This window comes from Echinops telfairi, unplaced genomic scaffold (assembly GCF_000313985.2).
Source record: "Echinops telfairi isolate 266 unplaced genomic scaffold, ASM31398v2 ScPeMD7_7400;HRSCAF=8409, whole genome shotgun sequence".
NCBI lineage: Eukaryota > Metazoa > Chordata > Mammalia > Afrosoricida > Tenrecidae > Echinops > Echinops telfairi.
Window position 1 is genome coordinate 21,425,167 of NW_022111300.1, and position 24,245 is coordinate 21,449,411.

The 24,245-nt window shown below is 44.2% G+C and overlaps 1 protein-coding gene across 13 annotated transcripts in view; it reads left to right on the top strand.

Annotated features, from left to right (window-relative positions):
* The window catches only part of DTNA (dystrobrevin alpha), a 373,548-nt gene that overhangs the window by 245,950 nt on the left and 103,353 nt on the right, over window positions 1-24,245 (top strand). For all 13 annotated transcript variants that reach the window (XM_045296183.1, XM_045296186.1, XM_004702946.2 and 10 more), the window contains 2 exons: window positions 9,033-9,246; window positions 21,651-21,736. In XM_045296183.1, the coding sequence (XP_045152118.1) occupies window positions 9,033-9,246; window positions 21,651-21,736 (300 nt within the window). The remainder of the gene's footprint in view (window positions 1-9,032; window positions 9,247-21,650; window positions 21,737-24,245) is intronic.

Genomic DNA, 24,245 nt, shown 5'->3' on the forward strand with positions numbered 1-24,245 from the left:
TGTGCCGGCTCGTCTCTCTGCCTGCTCATCACCAGTCTCTTCATGCTGCATTTCTGATGCTATCCCTCCCCTGAGTGCCTTCACGTGCTCAGCATGAAGACCAGTCTATGTATCATGAGCTCGACGCTCCACCAGCATTATCTTCGTCTCCCAGCCCCTTCATCGCCGCCTTTATTGGAACCTCCAGTTTTCTATCTATGTCAAAGCCCGTCGGCAGCCTCTCTCATCATGCTGAAAGCCCTATCTGTATCTCCATCAGGCAGTAGATTCCCAGGCCAGATTCACCACCCAATCCCCAGGAGCAGGCACAGAGCCTTGCACATACTTTTGAAAATCAGATTTATTTCAGTCTCATCATTCTTCATTGTTATAGTGACCCTTATTTTATAGTGACCCTTGTCTGCATTTTTTTTCCTACACCGAGATCGTGAATGTGTGGGGACACAAATGTGGAACTTATGTGTTTTAATAGTTGATGTATGATGATTGTGGACTTTATATTCGTTCGTAATAAGAGTTCATGCTTCCCATGGTGATCCGGCCCAGGCCCTGATCATCACTACTCACTTTGGGATTACCTCCTGGGCCCACACATCTCATCAGAGTGGATGAGAACCAGAGCATCCGATATGTTGGTGTTAGGTGCCCTTTCAAGGCGCCGTGACCGAGGGACGATAGAATAACACACGCCCAGGCCTGTGCCGTCCTCACAGTGGTTCTTCTATGTAAACCTATCGATGCAGCCACAAGGTCAATACATGTTGTTGATTTCCGCCACCCCTCTAATTTACCAAGCCTGATGTCCTTCTCCAGGAACTGGTCTCTCCTGATAACATGTCAACAAGCACGTGAGACAAAGTCTCGTCATCCTGACCGCTAGGGAGCGTTCTGGCTGTGCTTCCACCCAGAGAGATGGCTTTGTTCTTTGACAGTCCCTGGTGCTTTCAGTGTTCTGCACCAACACCGTCATTCCAGTGCATCCACTCTGCGTCCCTCTTCCTTAGTCAGCATCCAACTTGCACATGCCTATGAGGCCATTGCAAATACGAAGGTTTGGGACAGGCACACCTTAATCCTTAAAGTGCTTGCCAGCCCTTTAAAGAGGCCTTGCAAGAGGGGTCTCGGGGAGGAGATGAGTCAGTCAGGGTGCGATGTAGCAATGATGAGAAATACAACCTTCCTCTAGTTCCTAAAGGTTTCCTTCCCGCTCCCACTACCATGACTCGAATTCTATCTTGCAAGACTGGCTAGACCAGAGGAGGTACACTGGTACAGATAGGAACTGAAAATACAGGGAATCCAGGATGGATGAGCCCTACAGGACCAGTGGTGTGAGTGGCAAAACAGGGAGGGTAAAGGGAGAATGGGTAGGAAAGAGGGAACCGATTACATGGAACTGTGTGTGACCTCCTCCCTGGGGGACAGACAATCAAAAAGTGGATGAAGGGAGACGTCGGACAGGGCAAGATATGACAAAATACCCATTTATAAATTATCAAGGGCTCATGCGGGAGGGGGGAGCGGGGAGGGAGGGGAAAAATGAGGACCTAATGTCGGGGGTTTAAATGGAGAGAAAATGTTTTGAGAAACGATGTACAAATGCGCTTTACACAATTGATGTGTGTATGGATTGGGATAACAGTTGTATGAGCCCCCAATAAAATGATTTTTTTTAAAGAAAAATAAATAAATAAATAAAGAGGCCTTACAGTAGATGTACTAATGTAATGTACCCTGAGAGTTCTTGACTGCTGATTCCATAAGCATTGGTGACTTTGCCCTCTCCTCCTGGTCCAGTTGTGAGGACTGGGGTTGCTTTACATGGACATGGGGTCAATGTTGAAAGCTTCAATTGATCAGCAAGTGTTTCAAGCTCCTCACACTTTCAGAAAGCAAGGTTGTGTCGTCCATGTGTTGAAAGTTGTTAATCCCTTGCTTGTGACCCTTCTGTGAGGGGATTTCCCTTTGTCTACAGATGGGTTTGGGGTCTCTGCTCTGACTCCCCTCATTCTCAACAATATGGTGTTTGTTTCTTTGTTTGATTCTTTGGGGTCTTCTGATGCCTGTTACCTGAACCCGTAGAGAGCTCACGGTCGCACAGGCTGCTGTGCTGCTTCCATGTGGGCTTGTTACTTCTCTGCTGGATGGCCGCTTGTTTAACACTCACAGATGGCTCACAAGGAAGGGATGAGTCAACCAAGGCACAGTAAAGCACCGATGAACACAATCTTCCTCTGTTCCTTGAGGCTTCCTCACCCCACGCTATTATGTCCCCACTACTGCCTTTCACTGTGGGCTACCCAGAGCATGTGCACAGGTACAGATAAGAGCTCATGACACACGCAATCCAGGAACAGGAATGGGACTAGTGATACCAGAAGGGCAGGGGGAAAGTGGGAGAGCAGGGGAGGAAGGGGAACCCATCTCAATAATCAACACATAAGCACAGGCACACCCCTCCAGGGGGACAAACAACAGAAACCATGGAGGAGGGGAGAGAGCAGTTGGTGTAAGATATGAAAATAATCATTATTTATAATTTATCAAGGGGTCATGAGGGTGGTGGTAGAGGTGGGGTGATGCGGGAAGAGGAACTGATACCAGGGGCTCAATAGAAAGTAAATGCTTAGAAAATAGTGAGGACAGCCTATGTACAAATGTTCTTGACACAATCGATGTATGGATTGTTATAAGAGCTGTGAGAGCCCCAATAAAATGATGGTTTAATGAAATAATAATAATAATGCATCTGTAGAATAAAAGATTATTTGGCAAACAAAACAGAAAAGTTGTTAGTAAGCCTTCCTCTAACCCTGATACCAAATTCTTCTTCGTATAATCCAGCTTCTCTGATGATTTCCTCAGCATCCAGCTTGCATGAGTATGGTGAGAGGATGCAACCCTGCCGCACACCTTTCCTGATTGTAAACCCTGCAGAATGTCTCTTGATCTCTGTCCAAGTTCTGCAGGATCACAAAGTCCTGCTCAGGATTCCCATTCTTCTCAAGGCTAGCCAGAGTTTGTTAGGTTCCACCTAGCTGAATGCCTTAGCCTAGTCCACAAAACAAAAGCAAACCTCTTTCTGGTCGTCTTTTTTTTTAGCCAAGATCCATTCCTTCTGTGGATCAAATATAAAGGGAATAATTGTAGAAGTTCCTGTTTTGTTTTTTTCATCAAGAATAAATACAAACAAACAAATTCAATTTAGAATTACCTTCTCCCGGGGTGGGGTGAGGGCACTACATTGATAAATTGGACAAATTTAAGAAGTACAAATATTTTCTGCTTTTGGAGTTTAATGTTCCCACTGTTCAGATAAGATTGGATTCAACTAAATATGAATTTATCCAAATTTAATAAATATTTAGGCATCTCCGTTGGAAAGATGTTTATCATATCTTTTAATATAGCCTATACGGCTTTCTATTAACATGCTGTGCATTAATCATGCACCACTTGTTGCCTATATGTGACATCCACTTGGGTGATGCCATCCCGTTTGAGCAATAAGAAGAGGAGGCTCTGCATCCTGGAGTCTGATGGGTCACACGCTTGTCAGTAGCAGAGCCAAACTTTGACCTGAGGTCTTTGAACTCCAATTCCAGTGCTCCTGTAAGTCAGCGCAGGTTTATTTCTGTCAGAACAAAAATGGTTTATTTTTGAGTCGTTACTAAAAATAACAGCAAATCTTCCAAGTGAAGGACACAGCGAAGGTTTCATATTACGTAGTTTTGTCCATTTAGGGATTTGCCTATTCCACTTACATCTTAGATCTAGAAATGCATCTAAAGTTACTTATAAAAACAAGACTTGGGAGTTCTGGTTTTCTTTCTGCCCAGTTTGATCAGCCAAGAATGTACACAGACCGGTATACTTAAGGCCCCATGATCAGAGAACATGAAGTCAATTTTGACTAGGAGGAAGGCTTCCTTCAAAATACAGTGTTGTTGTAATGATGGGTCCTAGATATTGAATTGGTGATAATATCTCCCTACACCAAAAATGATGAATCACAGAATCCACTCAGAGAGACCCAAAAAAAAGTGAAGAGAGAGACACACACAGTGATGCTCGGCAGAGAATAGGAGCCCAATAGATGTTAGTTTTATTTTTTCAAATATGGCATCAGGCTGAGCAAACAAAACTAAGTGAGATGAAAACTAAGTAGTTGTTCATGAAAGGGCATATGTGAAGTGGATATGGATTAAGAACTGAAATGTCTATATTTCGTTAAGAAAAAATAAAATACTTATTTGAACATGCAAAATTGTAATGAAAAAAATGTACCTTTAACTTGCCAAGAACATGTAGAACTCTCACAGGTCTGCTGATGAAAATGTAAAATGGTATATCTACTTTGAAAAACAATTGGGAAATGTCTTTTAAAATGAAACATACACCTATCGTACATCCCAACCATTGCATTTCTATGTATTTACCAAGAGAACTGAAAAACATGTCTATACAAAGACTTGTACAGAAATATTCATAACAGCTAAATTTTCATAACGACTGAAAATTTGAACAACCCAAATATCTGCTAGCAACTGAACAAATAAAGAAATTGGGGTGCATCCATATAATAGAATACTGTACAACAACAAGAAAGAAAGTAATATTTTAGCTGTGCTTTATTGACTCTGTTGACTGACTATGCAAAGACATTCAACACTAAGTCCTACCAAATTATTGATAACATTGCCAAAATTAGGGATTCTAAAACACTGACTTGTGCTAGTGTGGAACCTGTGCACACAGCAAGGAGTAGTCGTTCAAACAGGGATATTGCAGGGTTTAAAAGTAGGGAAGGTTTCTGTCAAGGTTGGAGTCTTTCTCCATACTTAACTTAATCTGTAAACGGAGCAAACAGTCCAAGAAGCTGAACTATCAAAAGGACACGGTGTCAGGAAGACAGGGAGAATCATTAACAACTCGTGATGTGCAAATAACACATCCTTGCCTGCTGACAAGGGCTGGAAGCACTTGCTAGTGAAGCTCAAAGGCCTCCACCTTCAGGAGGGTTTGCTCCTCAACATTTAAAACGAAATTCCTGGCACCTGAACAAATAAGCAGCCTCGTGATTGTGTTCAGCTGAGTACCCTAGAGACGCAAGAATGGAAATGCCTATATGTATGTATAGAAAGAAATTGTATAATGAAAATGACTCTGGTTGTAGAAACAGTCAAGTCCAAGTCCAGGCAGGAACCAGTCCATGGGTCAGATGCTAGACTCAAGTTTTCTTCTGATTCCCATAGCTGCAGGGGCTGATGAAACCCAGAGCTGCAGCGAGGTAACAGGCTCGTGACCGCAAAGGCAAGTGAATCCCAGGTAGCGGATCAAGTGGCAGACCACTGAAGACTTTCAAAATAGACAGGCAATATGGTGGACCACTGGCTCAAGGGCAGAGAAGCAGAAGTCAGCAAGATGCACACCCAGCAAGAAGCAAACACGTTTTTCCACACGGCCCACCTAGACAGGAAATGGGCCACGGAAACCTCCTTCAGTTCCATCAGGGCTGTGACAAGAGCAAGGGGGATGCACTCCACGCTCAACTTTTTTATTATTATTATTTTATTGGGGGCTCGTACAATTCTCATCACAACATACATCCACTGTGTCAAGCACATATGCACATTTGTTGCCCTCATCATTCTCAAAACATTTGCCTCCCACTCTAACCCCTAATATCAGTTGCTCATTTTCCCCCTCCCTCCCCACTCCCCCCTCCCTCATGAACCCTTCATAGTTCATAAATTATTATAGTTTTGTCATAAGTTACCCTGTCCGATGTTTCCCTCCGCCCTCTTCTCTGCTGTCCATCCCCCAGGGAGGAGGCAATACTTAGATTCTTGTAATTGGTTCCCCCCTTCTACCCCACATTCCCTTCACCCTCCAGGCATCGCCCCTCTCACCACTGGTCCTGAAGGAGTCGTCTATACTGGATTCCCTGTGTTTCCAGTTGCTATCTGTACCAATGTACAACCTCCAGTCCAGCCAGATTTGTAAGGTAGAATTGGGATCATGATAGTGGAGGGGAGGAAGCATTAAAGAACTAGAGGAAAGTTATATGTTTCATCGTTGCTACCCTGATTGGCTCGTCTCCTCCCCACAACCCCTCAGTAAGGGGGTGTTCAGTTGTCCACCGATGGGCTTTGAGTCTCCACTCTGCACTCACCCACCTTTCCAATGATATGATTTTTTGTTCTTGGATGCTTGATACCTGATCCCTTCAACAGCTCGTGGTCACACATGCTGTTGTGGTTCTTCCATGTGGGCTTTGTTGCTTCTGAGCCAGTTGGCCGCTAGTTTATCTTCAAGCTTTTTAAGACCCCAGACGCCATATCTTTTGATAGCCTGGCACCATCATCTTTCTTCACCACCTTTGCTTATGCACATGTTTGTCTTCAATGATCGTATCAGGAAGGTGGCCACCCACTGATCTGATTTTTAGTTCTTTGATGTCTGATAACTGGTCCCTTCTGCACCTCGTGGTCAGTCAGGCTGGTGTGCTTCTTCCATGTGGGCTTTGATGCTTCTCAACTGGATGGCTGCTTGTTTATCTTCAAGACTTTAAGACACCAAATGCTAACCACTCGGCTGCTCATCCCAGAATCCACCAGGGAGTCGATTATAGTATGTTAGATCACATCATGTCACGAGAGATTACAACCATAGGAGCTCCGACTACCAAACCACTGAGAATCCTGGTCCAGCCATGTTGTCACTGTGATAAACAGAGAAAAGATTGAAGCCATCCAAGAGTTCATCTTACAGCCTCAAAATCGACAAACCTTGAAGCAGCCGTCAAGAAACCAAAAGACATACTGCATTGGGCTAATCCCTGCAAATGACCTCTTGCCAGTGTTGGGAAAAAAACAAACCCAAAGATTTCACTTTGAGGAGGGAGGTGTGTCTGTGTGTCTGACTCAAGCAAGTAATGTTGTTGTCAGGTGTCTTGTATGCATGTGAAAGGTGGAAAATAAATTAAAAAGAATGAAGAAGAATGGGTACGTTTAAATTGCGGTGTTAGCAAAGAATAATGAATTTACCATACAGTGCCCGGAGAATAAGGAGCCCTAGTGGTACTGTCAGGGAAGCGTTAGATCATGTAGCCACAAGATCAGCAGTTCAAACCCACTAGCTGCTCTAGGGAGAAAGTTGAGCCTCTCTGCCCCCATAAAGATTCATACCCTCAGACACTCTTCCTACGGTTGCTCAGAGTCATAGTCAACTTGATGGCATGGGGTTTTTGTTTATTGGTTTGGTTTTTGGCCAGAAGAATGAAGAAACCTGTCATCAAAGAATGACAGCCAGAATGTTCCTTGGAAGTAAGGATGTTCTTCAGAAGCAAGGATGGTGAAACTTACATACTCTGGACATGCTGCCAGAAGGGACCAGTCACTGGAAAGGGGCATCTGCCTGGTAAAGTTGAGGATCGATGAAGAAGAGGAAGACTTTCAGCAAGATAGATTGGGATGGTAACTGCAACGATGGGCTCAAACACAAGGACAATTGTGGGGAAGGTGGCGGACCGGGCAGTGTGTTGTTCTGTTGTTTGTAGGACGGCAATGCATTAGAAGCAGCTTGATGCACCTCACAACAACAACAGTGGCACATGCAATTACATGGACACCTTTCGATATTGTTGCACCTAGCAAGAGAATCCAAAGAGAAAAGCGTAGATCCTTTATGATGGCAGTTGTACCAAATTATGTACAATAGGGGCAGAAAGCCTATCAGGGTTTCCTGGCATAGAGAGTGAAGTGGGTTACAAAGGAGTAGTAATCGGTATCTTCAGTATCTCAATTGCAGTTATGATTTCTGAGATGTCATCAGAAGATTCCAGGGGAAACAGAAAAGACATATTAACTATTCTAATGACAATAGCCACGTCAAATTAAATGAGATGGCCAATAATGGAGTCAACCAACTTATGATGTAGTCAATCTCTTGGCCAGGTTTGATAAGTGAGCTATGACTTAGTTTTGCTGTTGTATAATTGAATATTTCCTATTCCCTTGTCTTCCTGCCTCCTTTAGTTTTTCCTTTCTTTTTTATTAATTCAAACCTCATCAAACCATTTTAAGTACTTGTGTTAGTCCGGGTTGGTCTGGGTTGACTAGAGAGACAAATCAAGGGAGACTCATATAAAAAAGAGCTTTATATAAAAGATATTGTATATTAAGAAAACATCCTAACACAGTCCAGATCAAGTCCATAAGTCCGATATCAACCCCTCTTCCGATGCCAATCTATAAATTCCTCTTCAGACTTACGCAATGCATGCAATGGCACAGAATGCAGGGAGATCACAGGCCAGTGGGGGGAAGTCTCGTGGATGCAGTGGCAGTGAGAGCATCTCAGCGCTGGCGTGGGTCTCCACGTGGCTCCTCCAGCTCCAGGGCTCCGGTTCCACCAGGGATCTCCATGTGGCTTGTCAGCAGGAAGAAAAGCAGAGTGCATGGGTGTGGCCTCCAGTGAGCTGGTTATCTCTGTAACTCCTCCAGATGAGGTCATCTAGCTGCGACCTGATTGACAGGCTATCCTCCACCCCTTTGCTCTTAATAGCCTTAAGTGGTACCAGATTACGTAACTACCACAATACTCAAATGCAGTTTTGCTATTCTTTCAAACATACTTATTTTCTTTTTGAAGGGTGGGTGATAGAGAGTGGAAAACGCTATTAAACCAGACAATCTTGAATTGAAGTATCAATTTCACTATTGACTAGCCTTGCAATTTGTCGGTTCATGTCTCCAATCGTCAGATTCCTCACATGAAACATGGAAAGAGGCACTATTCCAAGGGTGAATAACGAAGATTCGAAATAAGGATCTATTTCAGTGTCTAGTCAGTCCGTAGCTTGCTGTTATCTATTGACATCATGCGCTGGATGCCTTTGCTCACATCCACCTGCATAACAGGTGGTCACATACCAGTAAGAGTTTAGAACATTGGGTACATTTAGAAGAATCAATTCACCTTTCCGTGACTTCGGCCTGACATGTTTGCTCTGCTTTCCTTGTCTGCAGTGCACCTGGTGGACATCTGGAACGTCATAGAAGCGTTGCGGGAGAATGCGCTCAACAACCTGGACCCGAACACAGAACTCAATGTGGCCCGCTTGGAGGCGGTGCTCTCCACCATTTTTTACCAGCTCAACAAACGGATGCCAACCACTCACCAAATCCACGTAGAGCAGTCCATCAGCCTCCTGCTCAATTTCCTGCTTGCAGCCTTTGACCCGTAAGCTCCCTCTGCTGTCTCTTGCTCTCTGGTAGTTGGTCGCCCTTTCCTCTCTTACACGTTTGGTCTTCCCCAAAATTCTCGTCTCTCTATCCTTGACCAAATGTTTAAGCCAATAAAGACACCGTGGCTTTAAGATAAAAGACTCAAAAACAGAATGGGACCACCCAAGCTTGAAGACCATTGTTAGTTTACATACTGACCTTTAAGGCACCCCTCCCATGTCTGCGTTGAAGTATGGTGTGACGACATGCCTGTGGAGTCATTTAATGAAGCGCGAAGTGGGAGGATGCGTTGAACTCTCTTCTGTGCAAAATTATCTCAGGCAGTGTTTCAGAGAACAAGACCCTAGTGCCAAAAGGAAGGAATTGAAAAGAGTTTCTGGTCTACCCTCGGGAGAGTCACCAGCAAAACGTGTGTTAAATGGACTAGTCAAAGACGTGGTACCATAAAACAAGCCATAAGCCGTGTTATTTTATGAGTTTCCTCCATAGGATTGGAGAAGCCCAGAGCTGACAGAGATCTTAAAGACGGCTCGTCCAATTCTCTCATTTTACAATGGGGGAACTGAAGCACAAAGGGCTTGTCACTTGCCCAGCGTTGTACAGCAGGCTAGTGGCACCGTGGGGCCTTCAACAGAGAGATAACACTTCTTTTCCAAGACATATGTGGAGCCCTTGTTCAATGTAAACCTTCCCTGAATTATATTATCAACCTAAAATTCCAAAAGGGCATTTGCCAGTCGTCTTCCTATCACATCAGCGTCTCCATTTCCTCCACTTGGTCTGCCTGTTAAAAAGGAACATAGCGACCTGGGCATTTCACATTTAAGAGACTCAGGAGATTTTTCATAGCCTCCTTGTCTAACCAATCAAGTGGAATATTTTAACCTTCGCAGTAGCTATGTTCCAGCCAGGGCACCTTTATTATAACGTTCGCTGACAAGCCTCACCAGCTGTCCCTTTGCAAGCTGGAGTGGGAGCCGAATTGTCCTGCGCAGTTGTACCAACATGTGTTATTGTTTCCCCAGTGTTCATATTTTGAGAAATGCTCAACTGGAAATACATAATTTTAACACCAGCTGTCCAGCTCGATAGCTGCCTTCTTTAGTCTGCCAGACTTTAGAACTCGATGTATGACTTTAGCCCATTCACTATGGTAGCCAGGTGCCAGGGCAGGTAAGCAAGGCTGTGGTTGCACATGACAGGTGGCCGAGCAGAACCCAGCTGTGGGATTTCTATAATGGCATTTACATCCTGTGCCCTTGGTAAGAGCCTGGCTGCTTTCAGGCGTGCCACCAAAGTCTCTAGGGACTTGTTGTTTTCTTGGGGCTTTTTGTAGAACAGTGAAAACTATTAAAAATGACTAAACTCCTGATTAATCTCAGGTTATTGCTAGAGTACAGACAAATAAGGAATCAAAGCAGGAAGAAAATGTTTTATAAAATATATGGGATTCAAACAAAGATTTCTCAGTTCTGTTTTGAAATAGTGTGAAAATAATTTCAAAAACTAGAGAAGCATTTACAACTATTAGAAAATAAAGAAATAAACATGTAAATTTTCTGGAAATAGCCACTCTGGGTAAATGAATCATTGCAAGGTTGATCAGGGCTAAGCTTAAGGACTCCAGGTAAGGAATAATTCATACAAATGTTTGTTTGCTACCTACCCTTCTTTCTTTTTCTTTTTTTTTTTTTAAATCATTTTATTGTCAAGCACAATTGTACATTTGTTACCATCATCATTTTCAAAACATTTTCTTTCTACTTGAGCCCTTGTTATCCACTCCTCATTTTCTTTTAAATCATTTTATTGGGGGCTCGTCCAACTCTTATCACAATCTATGCATACATCCATTGTGTCAAGACCTTCTCTTCTTATAGACTGCAAGAACCCTGGAATATTCTTTCACTAATCCTGTTGTAATGGTTTATAAGCACATCCATGTTGAGAACCCAATCTACAGATATTTTTCTGCTTTCTCTCCTTTGGCTTAGCAAGCATACAGAGGTAATTCTACCTGTGCTAAAATGTTCCATCTGCTGGCTTTTGAAATTTCAGATGTGAGATTTAAGCCATCAACCACTAACTGTAAATATAACTTAGAAGTGAGTAAATAGCAAGAGAAGAGAAGAAAATGTATGTTCAGCCCTATTTTTCATCAAAGTGAACTATTTATCCAAATGAGATTTATTATAGAAATAGGATGTGATGCAACTTCGTACCACCCCTAATCAATCTGTTGACCTCTACCAGACAAATGTAAACCTCAAATGAAGAAACAAAGCGCAGAGTCAAAGGCCATTTCCGAGGGAACCTTCCCAGGGGCCCACATGGGTAGGAATCGACTCATAGGCACTGGGTTTGGGTTCGTTTTGGCTTAAACACCACAACAATCACAGTTGAACAATGATACGTAATCAAAGAAACAGTGATCCTCCCACTCTCAGAGGACAAGATGCATGCTTACTGCCAAGTCTCTCAAAAGCATCGTCGAACGATTGCAATAGCTAAGATGTAGGGGGCCAACACTGTGAGTGGTTCAGAAGTCGACACAGGGTAGTTAAACAACGTCCGGGTCGTATAGCTTTCTACTAGATGAGGAGAGTAAGGAGAGAAAAAACATTTTGGTTCAGGAATCAATTGAAGCTCAGTTCTACTGCTATTTTATTCCTTAAAATGTTCATTTTAAGATATCAGTACTATTGTGCTTTTTTCCCCCTGACCTACCCAGCTCATTGCGAGATGTTCTTATTTGGCTCATTTTCCTAGCCTTTCCAATGTGGGGCATTCAGACATGTTAGAAAATGTACATATGGCACTTTCAAAAAAGCATTTGAATGAGGTAAACTACATTGTACAGTTTTATTACCGCGTCTCAGAATTCCACATTTCATAATACCTTCCAGGGGCTCCGATTGGGAATGCTGTGGAAGGCCCCACGGCACTATTCCAAATGTTGGGTATTTTGAAATTATCCTAAAAAGCTGCCAGACTCCTTCTGTCTTTTGAATCTGAAAAGTGATTGCAGTATCGAATGGGAGATGGAGTGCAAGGTCCACATCTGTTTCTGTGTGCCCATGAGGTGTACAGTTCGAGCTTTAGGTGGTGGGGAGGGGGGGTGTGGGAATGCAGGAAGGAGACGAGCGAGATCTAAAACAAATGATTCTCTTCTTTGCTCCGTATCTGCACAGCTACGACTAGAAATTGAAAGCAGTGTTTACTTGGCTGGGTGGGTTTCCCCCTAACATTTCTTAGATTCACAATGTTCACAGAACATTCTTCTCTAGTCACTGACATTGTGTTCTGGTGAAAAAGACATTGTTTAAGATGGATATACATTATTAAAACAGAATTACTTCCAAAAGGATTTTTACCATTTAGATACATTGCACATTCTTACAGCCTCTCATCTTTCTGTCAGACTTGTACTTTGTAAGGCAGATGGGATTTCATTTAGGGTGGCCATCAGGAAATAATGAATGCAAGACATTATTTCAAATACATTTCAATCAAAATATTGGACTCGTCAGCCATATGCTGTCTAGGTTGATAATCTGGCCTTGCAGTAAGTAGGGTGCTTTGATTGGGCACACAGTCTTCCCCCCTGCCCCCCAAACCATTTATTAGGAGCTAATCCATACATCATACCAGTCCATCGTTCAATCATATCAAGCAGACTTATACAATCACCACAGTCAGTCCCAAAATATTTTATTCCTTCTTGAACTTCTTAATAGCAGCTCTTCCTTAACCACTCCCCTCCACCTCCCTCAATGTGCACCCCCCAAGAACCCTTATTCTATTTGTCATCTCTATACTTTCTCCTATCCTGGCTTTCATATACCGAAAAACACTTAACAGAGAGTCAGGAAGGCTGCCAACAATGACAAAATACAACAGAGACAAGCCCTCATGTGAAAAAAAGAAACAGAAAGGATTAAAAACCAGATCAAGCACAGAGGAGGCCAAGTGACAGGGTTTATTCCGCTCACGTCCGAGTGATCATTTGCATCCATCTAGTTGTCTCCAGTACTCTCTGTCTGGTCCCCACGTTATTCCTGTCCCTCAATTACAATGAGGGGAATCCCTGGAGGCTTATTCCCTGTGTAGATGCTGTTTGTCGGTAAGAGATGCTATTTATGGACCACCTAGGATGTTGAGAGACTCCACAAGATATTTTACTTTAATAGTAATGTTTTTAAGACAACCTAGCAATCTACTGACCATAAATTTGAAGCTTGAAGCCAGGAAATAATACACATTTGCCCAGCGTCGTTCTCACACACCCGTGCAGCTTCCACAACTAAATAGTGCAACCATGATTGTATCCCTGCTTGGCTTGACTCCAAAGCCCACTCCCTTGACCTATACACAGAGCTTAATAACATAATGGACTGACTTACTTCTGCTCCAAGACACACAGAACAATTCAGGTAGTCCCCAAATTATGACACGGTTCCATTCCGTTGCCTCCATCTTAAGTCAGTTCTGATTTAATCGAATACTTACACTTATTTTTTAGTTTTATTTGTTATTATTGTTGCTGATTATTAACCTTATCTTTGTCAAAATCTGCTCGTTGGAGGGACTGGAAGCATTACTTGTCAATTTACAGATGTATTTCTACATTGTAGCGCATGATACTAAAGATAATATGTATTAGAATACATAAAACAGATGGTCACAAGTGTAACTCGTTCTCACTCTAATACATCCTAAGTCAGGGGCTCCGACCCAAACCAAGCTCACTGCAGAGCACTCAGCCCAAAGAGTCGATTATGATTCAGAGCAACTCGGTGGGAAACCCTTTACGTTTCTGTGACTAACTCTTTACTGGGGTGGAAGGCCTCTTTCTTCGGTGAGGAGGTTGGTGGTTCTGAACTGCTGAGCTTGTGATGGGTGGGCAGCCCGGCACATGAGTCACTATGCCACCAGGGCTCCTCTAAATCAGGAGTATCTAAAATGTCACCTGCTAACTCACCTTTGTCTGAAAAACGGCCTCTCTTAATTCCCAAGTACCCTCCGCATTCAAAGCCCCTTGCCAGGAGCCAGCCTTCACTCCTGAAGCCTCACTTACATCAGAGCAGAACTGTGCTCCAGAGGGTTGGCCCTAGGGATTTCACAGAGGTAGGTTGCCCGGCCTTTCTTCCGGGTTGCCTCTAGGTGAACTTCGCCAGCCACCTTTCGCTGGCACATGACCTGTGGATGGCATCCAGGAATGCCCCCTGTAGCATTGTTGCTATCACGTGCAGCCGAGTTCAATACAACTCATCGCTACCCTATCTGACAGAGTAGACCTGCCCCCAGCCTTGCCTGGCTTGTCATCTTCCTGCAAGTCGACCCAAGTCTCTTCATCCACAGAGCAGCTAATGGAGTCAAGTCCAAAAGCACATTAGTACTGATATCTTAAAATGAACATTTTAAGGAATAAAATAGCAGTAGAACTGAACTTCAATTGATTCCTGAACCAAAATGTTTTTTCTCTCCTTACTCTCCTCATCTAGTAGAAAGCTACATGACCCGAACGTTAACTACCCTATGTCAACTTCTGAACCACTCAGAGCGTTGGCCCCCTACATCTTAGTGCGCTGTCCCGGGCTTTCGCCGCGGGCCACCAGGGCTCCTCGCCCCTCGCGTTAGTAGTTGTCAAACCCAGAGGACGCTTGTTCTTCGCTCATCGAATTGCAAGAACAGATCAGCATGTCACCATGGCCCTCCTCCTGCACACAGGGAAGATGGGATTTGTGCTGTGGACCCCGTTGTCCAGTCTCCACAGACCCGCACTCCTCGTAGCCCGGCGGGGAAGAGAGGCGGGAGTCTCCACAGAACTGGCTCTTTCCATGCAGAATGCCCTCTTGGTGACTTCGGCTGGGCGAGTGAGCTCCCTTCCCAGATGCGGTAGTAGCTTTGTGGAGAGTCCACTGAGATACCAGAGCCAAATGAGAGGCATCTCTTTGTGCATAGGTTAACTCTGCTTTCCTCAAGACGAGCAGGAAGATTTGTTCATGAAGACACCTGTATCCTAATGCAGCGGAGAAGCTGTATGTGCTAGCCTGTGAACCACCTAGAACCCCGTTTGACTCAGCCAGTATTTCCCAACGTGAAGACCACATACCATTCTCCACATGCCACAGCAGCACATTCCTTTGCACTGGTGCATTCATTAGTTTAACAGGCATGTTAAGAGCTTGGAGCTGTGCTAAGCTGGGAATGAATGATTAAACACTCCCTGCCCTTTGTAATAACATGGTGTAATAAAATTAACTAGTTTTAGCCCTTTCTCCCCAACAGACCATGAAAAAAGGAAGAGTAGGAGGCATATCTTTATTCATTTGTGTATCCCCAGATGTTGGGGCAATATCAATAAATATTTATGGAGTAGCTAAATGAGCGGTCCACCTGATCAAATCATTCCCAGAGGGAGACAAAATGCCATAATAAAGGCAAGTGCCAATGAAGCTTGATGTGTAAGAAAGAGTTGCACGTTTGCTTAAAAGAACCCTTACCCCCCCCTAAAAAAATTTTTTTAACAATATATGTCAGTAAAAGAAGAGTTTCTAATTTTAATAATCCTAAAAAAATCCGTTTCTTTGCCCATTTAAGAAAGTGTCGGGGAGCGTCTAGCTCGCGCATCCCGGGACCTGGAAGGTCTTGCGGGCCCTGTCACCTCCAACAGGAAGCTCCCTGGGCAATCTGACACCATCGACATCCTGTTCTGTGTTCAGCCCTCCATCCCAGACTTAGCAACGACTACTTGCTGCCTCTCCTTCTTGTCAAAAGCAGATTATTTTTCCCCCTTTTAGGCAACTTTCTCCTAATAAGAGCTCTGTAGTTGGCAGGAGGGAAAACAATCAACTTGGGCTGTGGAAAACCCAGGCCAGAGTAAAACAGTTGCTTTCTGTTCATGATATCGAACACTGAAGACATCGCGCTTTTCAGAGGGAGACTGCGCCAATCGACGGCCAAGGAGTAAATGCTTTCCTGTTGCCACGATCCATCATGGCCCCCTAGAAAATTTGCAAATGTTCAGGAAGAGCAAACCAAGTGTCAGAGGGAAATAAAAGATCTAAGGACACATTGATTGATGCAGCAATTTCATTGGTCCCTTAGCTGATTTGTTTATATTAACCTGGTGGTCTGAAATAACCAGTTAGGTATGAAGTACCAATAAAATAATGTACTGGAGCTTTTTTGTTTAATCTCTAGATAGAGCAGAGGGAGTTGGGATAGGCTAAGGCACCAGGTTAGAAATGGAATATAGTTTATTATGCCATTTTTTATCTTGAGACGTCAATGCAAAAGGCAAATACGTATTCAGGCAGTCCCTGGTTTACAAATGAGATCTGCTCCTACGTAGCCTTTAAGAATTTATGGGTGAGTTAGCACAGGCACACACGGTTATTATTTATTTTTATTTTAATATAGGAAAAAGGAGCCCTGGTGATGAATGGGTGAAAAGTTGGGCTGCTAACCTCAAGGTCAGAGACCCAAACCCACCAGCCATTCAGGAAGAGAAATATGTAGCAGTCTCCTCCCGTAAAGACTGACAGCCTCCAAAACCCTAGGGAGTAGCTGTACTCGGCCCTTGAAGGTCCTTATGAGACTGAATTTATTGGAAGGCAGGGATTTGGCTTGGGCTTTCATCTCTTTATAGCTTCCTTTTAGGCAGCTGCTTCAAGATATCGGCTTATTCTGGTATCAGAATTGTCTGCCTCTATGCAAACAGCGGAGCCCAAGTGGCACTGTGGGCTTGGCGTTGTGCATGTAGACCGCAGGGTCTAAAGTTCAAACGCACCAGCTGCTTCATGGGAGAAAGATGAGGCAGTCTGCTTCCTCAGAGACTTCGAGTCTTTCAAGCGCTCTGTACGATGGCTGTAAGTTGGGCTCGGCCCAAAGCCAGGAGGTGAGTGTAAACTAGAAAGCTCGGGTAGGGCTGTGGGTTAGCATTGGGCTGTTGACCCACTAAACCCATATTAAACCCAGCCAGCCCCTCCGTGGGAGAAAGATGGGAGGGTGCTTCCATAAAGATTCGCAGCCCTGGGAGCCGGAAGGATTCGCATCGCATCGTGTCTGCTGTCTCCCACGAGTTCGCTGCGGGTGGAAGGGAATCGGCCGCTGTGCTCTTCTTTCTTTCTTTCTTTTCTAAGAGCAGCCTTTGGAGTGAATCAAAAGCTGCCTGTGCAGCAAGAGAACCTGCTGTGATGGCGAACTGGTGACAAGGGGTTGGTTCAAGTCTTTCAAAGTGAGGGCAAGTTGGCATACCATTCAATGGCTGGGAAGGAGGCCTGGTGGAATAGTGGGTCATGGGTTGGGCTGCTAGCCTCAAGATCAGCAGATCGAACCCGCCAGTCACTCTGAGGAAGAAAGATGAGGCTTTCCACTCCCAAAAAGATTTGCAGTCTCAGAAACCTGAAGAGGCAGGTCTACCCTGTCCTATCGGGTCTCTGAGCCAGAATGGATTCGATGGTAGTGAAAAAGGGCAGGTAGGAGTTGTATCCATGTGGGGCATCTGACATCCATAACCTGGGGACGGCCTGTCGTGGGAAAAATGAAAATAACATAATTGTGCCCTAGATAAAACAAAAACTCATCTTTTTCTTTAAATAGCATTTTTTGAATGGAAAAACAATAAGCTAGTAGAAATTTCTTTTTAAAGCTTCTGTGAGCCTTTCGCCCTACTAAGTATTCAGCCACACTGGCTGCTGCTTAGATACACAGAGCAGCAGATGTGGCCAGGCCACTTAGTACTGACTTCTCTGGCCACTCCCACTCCCAGCAGCCTGTGCGGCACCCATGGAGCAGGCCATCCCTGCTCCCCCTTTTGTGAAAGGTGGCAGTCACAGCTAGAACATGAAACTGAAGGAGTGCCGTGCACAGCGTGGGAGAGAGCAGAGTGTAAGAGTTCCTCTAGCACTCTTCCTGGTGCGGTTGCTTTGAGAGGCCGGTGGGCCCGAAGCACTGGGGACAATCTGTGTTCTTCACCCACTGGCAGGTCTGCTCCTTGAGCTGTGCTGGGAGCCAGGGGCCTGTGTGCTGTTCTGAGACTTGACTGCTGAGGGCCCGGCTGTGCACACACTCACTTGAAAGCAGGATGCCTGATCCCCAGTTCGTTTGCATAAGACTCCTGAGAGCTTCCTGTTACCCAGCCTCTAGAGCATGCCTTTCCACTTCCCGGGCACTTAAGGGATTTCATGGGCTGTTCATAAATCAAACTGGTCCCCACTGACTCGGTTCCTGGAGGATGGAGCTCTTACACAGCTTCCTGTGGATCTTAAGGACTGCTCCCTACTTGTCCCTTTCTGCCTCCGCCCCAGCACGTTTTTACAATACAATCAGGGCCCTGATCCCAAAGTGGCATCATTTCAAGCAGCCCTCTGTGAACAACCTTGCCAAAGGCCTGAAGGAAATCCTTCCCTCCCCCAAACCCATGCTTTTCTCTGCCATCTTGTATCGACTGAAACAATTCTTTAAAAAATTCATTTGGATTGAAGTGTTTGGTTTTCTGTTGTAGAATCAGTCGTTTCCACTCACTCTGGAATCCTTGATGCAGTGGAACGAGGTCTAAATAGTCTTGATGAGATTAAAAAACATTGAGAGAAAAATAAAAATCACTTGCAGTAGAGTAGATTCCAACTCATGCTGTTGCCACTGTTGCCACGTGAATCTGAACTGTGCTCCTCTGGCCAGTTGACCGCTGTCTGAGCCCCTGCAGATATGGGACCCCTTGACTCCTTGGTGATAGAGGTCACATTTGCACTCTGGCACAGCGGTTTGCATAACAAGAGATCCCAGGGGCCTAATTTCACCCTTGAGTGCCTGCAAAACTCTCATTCACCTGCCCTCCACAGTGGTAATTTATCTCGATTTATTGTGTCAATTTGGCACAGCGTGGTTGAATATCATCAATCTTCCATTTCCAGGAACAATACAGGACTAGAGCTCTCCTTTCTGTCATCTTCATTAAGAGCTGAGGCTTGAAATTCACCTATGAGCTAGCCCCATTGCATTTTGGGGGAGAGCTTTCTACTCCAGAGTTGTCTGTGGTCAACCCCCTCCCTTGAGTGAAGTTATTAAGTCATCAGAGTCATTGGCAGAATCCTCTGTTGCGCTGGAAGTCTCAGGTAGAACCCTGCTCAATCTCTTGGCTTGGTGAAGGTCACCTTGTCTTCGTAGGATTCCTAGTCTTCTGGACTTTCTGGAGTTTCCCATTCTCGTTTTTGAACCATCTTTCAGATTAGGAAGGGAAGCTAATTATCTCCTGAAATAAAACGTTGATAATTCTGCTTATCCATGCAATTGGGAATGCCAGAGACGTGGAAAGCCTTTCCATCAGGTAGTGTAGACAGAGTGATTGTGTTTTTATGACAGTTTATCTCAGCTCAAGGTTGCTAACCAAAGGTTGGAGATTGGAGTCCACCCAGTAGCATCTCGGAAGGGAGGCCCAATGACAAACAGCCCAAATGTCAGCCATTGAAAACCCTCTAGAGCACGGCTCTCCGCTGATATATCAGGGCTGCCATGAGTCAGAGGTGACTGGAGGCCCCTGGTACCTGGAAAATTGCTAAACAACGCAATGCATGGACATTCAAAAATCAACAGCTATCAATTAGAATTACTCAGTTATAAGAAATGAATCATTAGTAATTCTCCATTAGTATAAGAAATAAGAGGTTTCAACAAGGTCACGAGTAATGTCACTACCTTTTCCTTCCATTTCCATGGACTTTTAGAAGCCCCCTCATGTAATGACCACTAGCTGTGCATGAGACAAAGTAGTAGGCACTGGGGATTTAAATTATTCAGTGGTCTTGGCTCCCAAGAGTCTGACAATGTGGGGAAGAGTCACCTGGCAGACATGCAAATAAACTAGACATCCCGAGGCCCTGCAGTGCTGCAAGCGTCACATGTCACATCATGGGGGAGGAAGAAGGCTCATGAGCGCCACCGCTGGGAGAAAAGCTGTTTTCCAGGCAGGCTGGTTAATGATATTGACCTGAGTCTTGAAGGATGGAGGAGAGAGATCCTGGCCACACCATGTAGGAAGGGCATGTGCCAGAAAGGCGGCCGTGTAGGGGCCGACAACAGAGGTGGTCTCAGATGAGACTGGAGAAGAAAGCTCTGTGTGCCACGACGGAGAGTGTGAACTTCGTCTGTGAGCACACGGAGCGGTGAGAGTTTCAAACAATGAACGAGCTGTCAGAGACAGAACAGGTTACGAGGAGGCTGGTGGTCTGAGCATTTGGGAAAAACTTTGGAAAACTAGGGTGTTTCATTTTGAAACATGCATGGCTTGATGTGTGGGGTGTGTAGGTAGAGTTCCTTCGGAATAAATAATAGTATTGGTCTAGTGTTTAGGCCTAGAACTATAAATAAGAGAATCATTCACATCGAGGTCAAGCAGTTTTGCTGCGTCTCTGATCTTGACAACAACAAGGATGAAGAACAAAGTGCTCCTTAGCTGAAGCTGAGATGGAACAGAGAGGCTGCTCTCATTTCCTAGATCTTATTCTTCTACTGTGACATCCAATATATAGGAATCTTATGCATAGAAATGATATACTTTATATGCTAAAGCTTTGTCAATACAGACTTTACATATTCATTAGCCATATTATTATTATTTTAAATAACACCTGATGAGGCTTAAGAAAAACAGTAATCAAAGAAATGAGTCACTACTATGTTGGGTTTTTTGATCCCCAAGATATAAGATATAACAATCTATTCCAGCTGGAAGGCCATCTAGTGTAAACATATTTTTGACCACACACCTGTATGTCACATTTTGTGAAGAAGATGGTTGTTAAACTTGCTGAATGAATGAAGATTTGGCAGCATTCAGAGCTGTTAGTTTGGCCCCTTTAGAATACCAGCTCCTCTGAAAGTAAGTATTTCACGTAAGCACAGTTGGCTTGAGGGTAAGAAAAGATGGTTGGGAAAAATATGTGATGAAAATGTTCCCATCATTACCTTAGCCCCACATTCAGAAATTGTCTAGCCAATAAGAAAAAAAATGCTATTTCTGGAACCTTGCTTAAAGAAATGGTCAAGTTATCCTGCATAAAACTTCTCAAACTGAAACTCAGGTTGTTGTCATTTTAATCCAGAATTGCCTATCATCACATAGTCCTCTGGCTCCCTGTTTATACTTTGAGCAAGTGACAAAGCATAAACTGGAAGATTCGGTTGTCTCTTGAGAAAGGAAACATTCAATACAGTGCCCATCCACCCCTACCCGCCGGCGTGTTCATGGGATTGTATTGACAGCCTTCTTATAAAAGGATGTGCTCACATAATCCATGCAGCTATGTGTCCTGGGGTTTCTGCAGAATAGGCAAATGTCAAACCTCATGGTTGGAAGTGCTCCAAGTGACTTCTCGTTCTGTTATCATTTCACAGGGAAGGCCATGGTAAAATCTCAGTGTTTGCTGTCAAAATGGCGTTAGCCACACTGTGTGGAGGGAAGATCATGGACAAATTACGATGTAAGTGACTGGCGCTTCTCTTTGCTTATCCCTCTTAAGCACCACCGACCCTCTCCCCCACTGCTCCCATAGGTCCTCATCCATCTATTCCTTTCCCCCTTCTCTGAGAGTTGAGGATATAGTCTTCCTCCATCTTTGGGTTCAGTCTAGAAATACTGTCATGGCAAATAAATTGTAATGAAATGACTGTTTCCTCCTATTAATGAATTATTACACTTAAAATCTGTTGAGTGCTACCCCCTAGGCTGTTTCTGATATCACAGTAAGGCATTCACTCTTCAGCACACCCTTACTGCTTGGCACAAGGCATCATCACATTGGATCAATAAGGGAAGGGATAGCAAAGCCCTATGGAACCAGACATCACCCCTCATATTCAGGGACTTTATTTCACAGATGGCTAAATTAAATGCCAGTTAGGATCAAAAGAAGACCAACTAGATTTGGTGGATGGTCCACTTCTTTCCTTTTTTAGCTAGCCGAAAGATACAATTAACAGTGCCGGAACCAATGGCTGTAGCCATACACAAACTAGACACACACAATAAGAAGAGCCTCCACACAATCCAGGGGGCACTTCCTCCAGGGTCAGGCTGGGAGGAAGAGGAAGTTTTGCAAAATGATGAATGGCAGGACAGGAAACTTGAGGGTCTCCCTGGCTGTCCTCATGTTAACGTTAGCCATTTGCGCTGAGAACGTTGTTGGTGTTGTTGCTGTTGCTGTTAAATGCCATCGAGTCAGTTCCAACTCATAGCGACACTATGTTCAACAGAACCCAACACTGCCCGGGCTGCACCACCATTGTTCTTATCTCTGAGCCCATTGTTGAAGCCACTATGTCAACCCTTCTTGGGAAGGGCCTTCCTCTTTTCTGCTGCCCCTCTATTTTACCAAGTACTTTCCCAGGGCCTGGAAATGTAAAATAAAAGAAGGGGAGGATAGATTATCCAACGTAATATTAATAGCTATGTAGACAAAAGCCTCATACTAAAATATGTTCACAGACAAGCTGAGAAAACCTCTGCCCTTCAGGACTGCTCACGGTCTTTAAGGGACCAGGGAATGATGTGCCCGTAAGGCCCCAGGTGCTTGTCTTTCCACCCAGCTTTCCTCACAGTATGGACCTCAGGCTCCTCCTCCTCAGGGGAAGAGGGTGGAAGCAATTGCAGGAGTCACATTCTCACTTCAGGGGCCGCCTTCTTAAGGAGAAGTTACCTGGCAGCCTCTGAAGTGAGAAGATGATTCCTGAAACTGTGCATGTTAGGGAGACAACTGAAAATGTCAACATGGTTACAAAACTCAAGACCTAACCAAAGAACTTAAAATCAGATCTTTATCAGTCTTTACCAGTCCCCTTGCAAGTCTAGGTGCTCAAAGCACACACCCACACACAAGTATACCTAGTACTGTACTTTTTCATATCCCATCCCCTCTCCCACCATACACACAGTGAATAAAGCACCCATGCTGTCTTCTAGCCAAAGTCCTCTCCAGTACCCTGAAAGAGGCAGCCGATGCATGAGATCCATTTGAAGGTTAAGCAAGTTTCCGGTCACAGAAGCAGCTTTGCGATGGCGCAGTTCTGCAGACTGAGAGTGACCGAGCAATAGGATCTGGTCCCTTCTCCAAGATGAATACCCTCAACTGTGTACTTGTGTCCAAGTTCCTCATCTGTGACCTCACTCTTTGGGTCGTTAATCCCAGTAAAATAGTTTTCCTGGTTTCCACGTAACTTGGTTAAAAGCAATTTAACTAAACACAACTTAGCTGAAAGCAAATTGGTTAGAGGAATTGCTCCAAAATGTTAGTCAAATTTAATATCTGTAGTCATTGGTATTTGTAGATGCACGGATAATTCGTGCATGAAAGCGCAAATGTGAAGTAGAAGAAGAAAGCACAGACAGCAGTGGCTGACTTGCTGAAAGGGATTAGGGGTGATTTACATAATCTTTATTTGCTAGCTTGCATTTAATGATAAAGTACACAGGTAATGATTTTCTGCATTGTTTTTGTAATAAGAAAAAGCAAAATGAAAGGCTATGGAATGTTTCAGGATTTGTTTTTCCCCTTCTTTAGATCTTTCTAATTTGCTTTAAGCCAACATGCCAGCTGTTCTTGTTTGGCACTTTTTCTATTTTTTGTGGGGCCGGGTGGGGGAGTAGGGATGAAGGATGTTTAGTTTGTTCCAGATTGCCTTGTATTGTTGGAGAGCACAGAGCAAGGATAATTGGCTGAAAATAATTCAGAAATGTTCACAAGTAGAAAACAACAGAAAGTCTAAAGCTGATATATTCCTAAACCCTGTTTTGAAGTGTGGTCCGAGACAACAAGCCAGTGTTGCAGCAGACTTTCCAATATTCGGGGCATAGCACACCGGATTGGTATAAAAGGTTGGCCTTTCTATTGTATAAAACAGAGATCAGAGGGTGTACATTGGTACAGATAGCAACTGGAAACACAGGGAACCCAGGACAGATGACTCCTTCAGGACCAGTGGTGAGAGGGGCGA